The 6,000-nt window shown below is 46.7% G+C and overlaps 1 protein-coding gene across 1 annotated transcript in view; it reads left to right on the top strand.

Annotated features, from left to right (window-relative positions):
* The first annotated feature begins 5,359 nt into the window (after positions 1-5,359).
* ZW10 (zw10 kinetochore protein) overlaps positions 5,360-6,000 on the top strand; it is a 39,144-nt gene continuing 38,503 nt past the window's right edge. The window contains exon 1 of the mRNA XM_062197031.1: positions 5,360-5,544. Coding sequence (XP_062053015.1) covers positions 5,440-5,544 — 105 coding nt within the window. The 5' untranslated portion in view covers positions 5,360-5,439. The remainder of the gene's footprint in view (positions 5,545-6,000) is intronic.

Below are 6,000 nucleotides of genomic sequence, written 5' to 3'. Positions count from 1 at the left end.
GAAGAATAATTTATATGCTTAAAGTTTAAATAGCTCTCCAGCTCTGAGATCAAAGAATGATGTTCTGGAAACACACATTGATAGAATCTTTCTGGAGGGTAAATGACTTTTTCATGTTCCGTACTTTTAAATATATTCATGCTTTGGCCCAGCACCTTATCTCCAGAAACGCATCTATGTGCTTGTGATGATATACAATGGTTTATGAAAATGTCCATTGAAATACTATTAATTATAAATTTTGGTTAATACCAGACAGCCTTTTTTTTTTTTTTTGACAGGCAGAGTGGATAGTGAGAGAGAGAGACAGACAGAAAAGTCTTCCTTTTTGCCATTGGTTCACCCTCCAATGGCCGCTGCGGCCAGCATTTCGTGCTGATCCGAAGCCAGGAGCCAGGTGCTTCTCCTGGTCTCCCATGAGGGTGCAGGGCCCAAGGACTTGGGCCATCCTCCACTGCACTCCCGGGCCACAGCAGAGAGCTGGACTGGAAGAAGAGCAACCAGGACAGAATCCAGCGCCCCGACTGGGACTAGAACCCGGGGTGCCGGCGCTGCAGGCAGAGGATTAGCCTGTTGAGCTGCAGCGCCGGCCACCAGGCAGCCTTTGTAAAATGACGTTGTGGAAGAAATGGAAATGCCATGAACAATGTTGATATGTTGTTAGATGAGAAAAGCGGACAAGCAAACAAAGCAACCTATAGAATACAATTTCTTTTTCATAAGAAAGTGCCTGTATGGGGGGCAGGATGCAGGTGTCTGGCACAGCAGTTAGGATATATTTGAGTGTCTGGATTTGGGTTCCAGTTCCACTTCCAATTCCGGTTTCCTGCTACTGTGCACCCAGTGAGGCAGCAGGTGATGCTCAAGGATGTGGGTCCCTGCCACCTACATGGGAGACCGGTATTGAGGTCCTAGTCCCAGCCTGGGCTGTTGAGAGCATTGGGGAAGTGAACCAGTGGGTGGAAGACCTGTCTCTGTTTCAGTATATTTGTGTCTCTCTGCCTTTCAAATAAATGAGAAAAAGAAATCAGGAAGAAGATGAAGCTTTTTTTTTTTTTTTTTTAAACAGCACGTATTGTGACCAACGTTGTGGCATAATGGGTTAAGCTGCCTGCAGTGCTGATATCCTATGTGGGTGCTGGTTCGAAGCCTGGCTGCTCCGCTTCTGATTCAGCTCCCTGCTAATGTGCTCAGGAAAGCAGCAGAAGCTGACCCAAGTGTTGGGCCCCTCTCACCCATGTGGGAGACCTGGAAGAAGCTCCTGGCTCCTGACTTCAGCATGGCCCAGCCCCAGCCATTGTGGCCACTTGGGGAGTGAACCAGCACTCTCTCTGTTTCCCACTCTCTCTGTAACTGTCTTTCAAATAAATAAATCTTAAAATATAAAGTGTGAATGTGTGTGTATGTATGTTACCACAAAATGTTGACCATGGATTTTTTTAGTGGTAGGATTTTAGGTGGTTTTCATTCCCTTATTTGTTCTTATCTATGTATTTTATAAATGTATCATTTAAATTTTTTATAAACAGAGAGACCCACAAATATTATTGTTTTTTAACAAAAAGTGAAAATGTCCCAGTGCATAGCCCCTGCTGGGGCTAGGACAATGCTATAAATAGATGGAACCAAACCAGCTTTCATCCGAGTTTGCTGCTGCCGCTGCCAAGTGGCAGGTTCTGACAGGACAGGAAATACTTCTGCGTTTTCTGAGTGCGGCTAAATGCCAGACGTTCGTCGAGACTCTTTATCTGTGTTTAGTTTTCCTGCTGCCACTGGGCGATGCAAGTTAGGTCAGTTGCCTAGGACCCCAGCTGACAGGCAACAGATCCCACCTCCGCATCAGGCCACTTGCACTGGAACGCTTCATGCTCTTGTCTCTGGGCTGCAGCAGTTTCTCCTGCCGTGCCCTGCACCCTGGAGACATAGCATGTGGGTAAGAGTCTGTCATTGTGGCAGAACACAGAAGGCTGAGCTTATGATGCTGAAGTCACAAGTCGCTCATCTGGGTGTTCGCCTGTTTATAATGTAGCCCACTGCACAGCACGTGGCAAATACCAAGTGGAAGCAGAGGTACAGGCCGATCGGCAAGGATGCATTTCTTGAGAAGGAAGAATCTTAAGGTTATCAGTGATATGACAGAGGCAAGCAGTATCCTCTGGAATGCTTTTTTTCTCTTTTGTATTTGATTAGAGAAAATAGAGCAAATGATATAAAAAAAATTCCGATATCTCATTGCTAGGCTTCAAAAATGACCCACTCAGGCCTAGTGCTGTGGTATAGCAGGTTAAGCCGGGGTGCCTGCAACTCCAGCATTCCATATCAGAGCATAGTTCAAGTCCCGGCTGCTCCGCTTCTGATCCAGCTCCCTGCTAATATGCCAGGAAAAGTAGCAGAAGATGGCCCAAGTGCTTGGGCTCTTGCTACCCATCTGGGAGACACAGATGGAATTCCATGCTCCTGGCTTTGGCCTGGACTAGCCCTGGCTGTTGTGGCCATTTGGGGAATGAGCCAGCAATGGAGGATCTTTCTCTCTGCCTTTCATATAAATACATTTAAAGAATGACCCACTCACATCCGTCTTGTTTCATGCATTCTATTTTGAAGCAAATGGGATACTCCATCAAACTGTAGCTTCAATCACATGTGCTGATCAACATGAGAGCAAATACTATTCAAATTTGGAAATGTCATCTGCTTATACTATCCCTGGCCAGACTTGTATGTTTGATACACTACTTCCTGAATAAGGGTATGTCTCATATGTGTGAGCCATGATACGTTGCAAAGAATCTTTGTGGCTATTGTTCCTATTTCTCTACCTTCCTGGAGATTTACAAACATCTATGCATTGGGAAACATAAATGAATGAATGATTAAAGTGGTGAATTTTAGAGTGTGTAGCCTAGTTAAGATGTCTGCATCTGGCCGGCGCCGCGGCTCACTACGCTAATCCTCTGCCTGCTGTGCCGGCACCCTGGGTTCTAGTCCCAGTTGGGGCGCCAGATTCTGTCCCGGTTGCTCCTCTTCCAGTCCAGCTCTCTGCTGTGGCCCCAGAGGGCAGTGGAGGATGGCCCAAGTCCTTGGGCCCTGCACCCGCATGGGAGACCTGGAGGAAGCACCTGGCTCCTGGCTTCAGATCGGCACGGTGCGCTAGCCGCAGCATGCCGGCCGTAGCGGGCATTTGGGAGGTGAACCAACGGAAGGAAGACCTTTCTCTCTCTCTCTCTCTCTCTCTCTCTCTCTCTCTCTGTCTAACTCTGCCTGTCAAAAAAAAGTCTGCATCCCTAGGCACTGGCACTGTGGCACAGCAGATAAAGCTGACACCACAGTGCCTGCATCCCATATGGGCGCCAGTTCAAGTCCCGGCTGAGTCCTGCTGCTCCACTTCCAGTGCAGCTTTCTGCTATGGCCTGGGAAAGCAGTAGGAGATGGTCCAAATCCTTGGGCCCCTGCACCCATGTGGAAGACCCTGAAGAAACTCCTGGCTCCTGGCTCCAGATCAGCCCAATTCTGACCATTTGGGGAGTGAACCAGCAGATAGAAGACCTCTCTCTCTCTCTCCACCTCTCCTTTTCTCTCTGTGAAACTCTAACTTTCAAATAAATAAATAAATACTTATTAATATTTATATATTAATTAATATTTAATTAATTAATAATTAATATTTTTATAAATAAAAATTTCAAAATTTTAAAAAATATTTATTTATTTTTCATTCTATTTGCGAGAGACAGAGACAGAGGCAGAGAAAGACCTTCCAATAATCTACTGGTTCACTCCCCAAATGCCCACAACAGTTGGGACCAGACCAGGCCAAAGCCAGGAGCCAGGACCTCCATCCAGGCCTCCCGTGTGAATGACAGGGATCCAAGTAATTGAGCCATCACCTGCTGCCTCCAAGGATGTGCATTAGCAGGAAGCTGGAATTGGAAGCAGAGCTGGTACTGTAACACAGGCACTCAAATGTGGGATGCTGACATCCCAAGTGACGACTTAATCACCTTTAACTCAGAGTCCTTCCTTTCTCTATGACTGTATCAGGGAGCTTCAAAAAGTTCATGGGAAATGGAATGGAAAGATGCTTATTTCAGTGCAAAAGCTTCGAAACTCTTGCATATGAGATTTCAAAATTTCATGGAAATTCACGTTATGAATATGCATAAATTTAAAAATTTGTACCAAAATATTTTTTATTCCATTTTCCACAAGTTTTTTGAAGCAATGTGGGTCCACACCTCATCTGCCTCCAAAGCAGTAATTATTAGTCTTTCTGTGATTATTTATTCACTTCTTTGGGTCCTCAGACCTAGCCCAGCACCTATGATGTAGTAATCGTTCAATACATATGCAACACAAATTTTCAGGAATTTCATCTGTAGGTTGCTCCTTGTCACCAGGCATTCATTCTTAGTCCCATTTAGAATTCAAGGGCTGGCAGGTCTACCAAACAGGTGCTTTGACTGTCCTTCAATGCTTGTCTCAACACCAGTTTCATTGCCTTTGTTCATGGTACAGGGAAAGGAAGCTGCCTTTATTTTACTAAGATGAGATTGTCTCACACATACTTAAAATTGGCAGGGGCATTAGGGTCAGCATTTACTTGGGGTCAATTATCATAAGATACTTTTTAAAAAAATTAAAGTGCATATTTATTACAGAAAAACAGCAAAACAGGGAAAACACATAAACACTGTATGAGACCACTGTGCAGAGAAATAATTTGGTGTATATCCTTTATTATTCTATATGCATATGTATATCTATTTATATTTCTGTATGCAATATATTTAAGTAATGCAAATTTTAAAATTTTCATAAAACCAATTTATAATCTTTGATAGAAAGCCCACTCTACACAGGACTAATGTTTTTCACACTCCGGTAATATAAATATGCATTCCAGAGATATACGTACACAGATGTAAACTATGTAACATAAAAGGAGCGAAATTATAGGTAGCCTTTCTGTATAACGAGTTGACGCCAATTCGTTGCACAACTGCAGAGGGCGCCAATCACAAAGATGCTGGTGGGCACTTGGCCAATGAGTATTTAAGGAAAAAAAGATCGGGATGCGCTCTTTTGTCTTCCGCCTAGATACTGTCACAGCTAGGCGTTTTGAAGTTGAGAAAGGCTCAGTTGGAAACATTTCATTTATTTTCGTGAAGAAATGGCGGGAAGAGACTAGCTATTTGAACACAGCCAAGGAAGCAAACGCGTCACGCAGTTTGCCGACTGCGGGACACCGTGGAAATCCTCCCGAGAGCCGCGCGCGGTGCTTGCTGGGAGTTGTAGTGCGGCCCTCACCTCCGTGCGGCGAACTGGGCCTGGCGAGACTCCGTTTCCCGGCAGGCCGCGCGCCAAGGCCGCTGGCGGGACGGGACCTGCCGCGCTGGCTTCGAGCGAGTGACCTGGTCGGTCTTGATTTCAGTGGTGGCGATGGCCTCGTTCGTGACGGAAGTTTTGGCACACTCGGGGAGCCTGGAGAAGGAGGATCTGGGCACCCGGATCAGCCGCCTGACCCGGCGGGTTGAGGAGATCAAGGTGAGAGCGAGGCAGCCGTTGGCTGACCGGGAAGGGACGCCGAGTCGTGGAGAGAGCCGGGGGTTCCGGCAGAGTGGGGCCGGCTAGGGGGGTCTGAGTGTAGGGGCTGAGTGGGGACGGTGAGGAGTGGGAGGGCTGAGCGGGGTGGGTGACGGGCGAGCCTGGTGGGCAGCCCAGACCATGCCTGGGATTGAGGCCTGTGTCTGTGGGAGGAAGAGGGAGTGGGAGGAGGAAGACGCGAGGGACAGCCGGACTCGAGGTGGCACGGGCCGCCCCTGGGTACCTGCCGCGCGAGCGACCCCTGTCTCAGTTGTGACCATGGAGGACTTTATAGCTCTGTTGCTGTAGTGCATTTTAGCCCTGTATTCTGGTTACTGAACCATAGCTTCTCTTTAAGGAATTTGCGGACAGGCATAATTTATTCTTGTATTTTCCAAAGCTGAATAATTCAATGCA

The sequence above is a fragment of the Lepus europaeus genome, chromosome 7, assembly GCF_033115175.1.
Source record: "Lepus europaeus isolate LE1 chromosome 7, mLepTim1.pri, whole genome shotgun sequence".
In the NCBI taxonomy this organism is placed as follows: domain Eukaryota; kingdom Metazoa; phylum Chordata; class Mammalia; order Lagomorpha; family Leporidae; genus Lepus; species Lepus europaeus.
The sequence above is the reverse complement of the archived record's forward strand: the minus strand, read 5'-3'. Positions and strand labels throughout refer to the sequence as shown.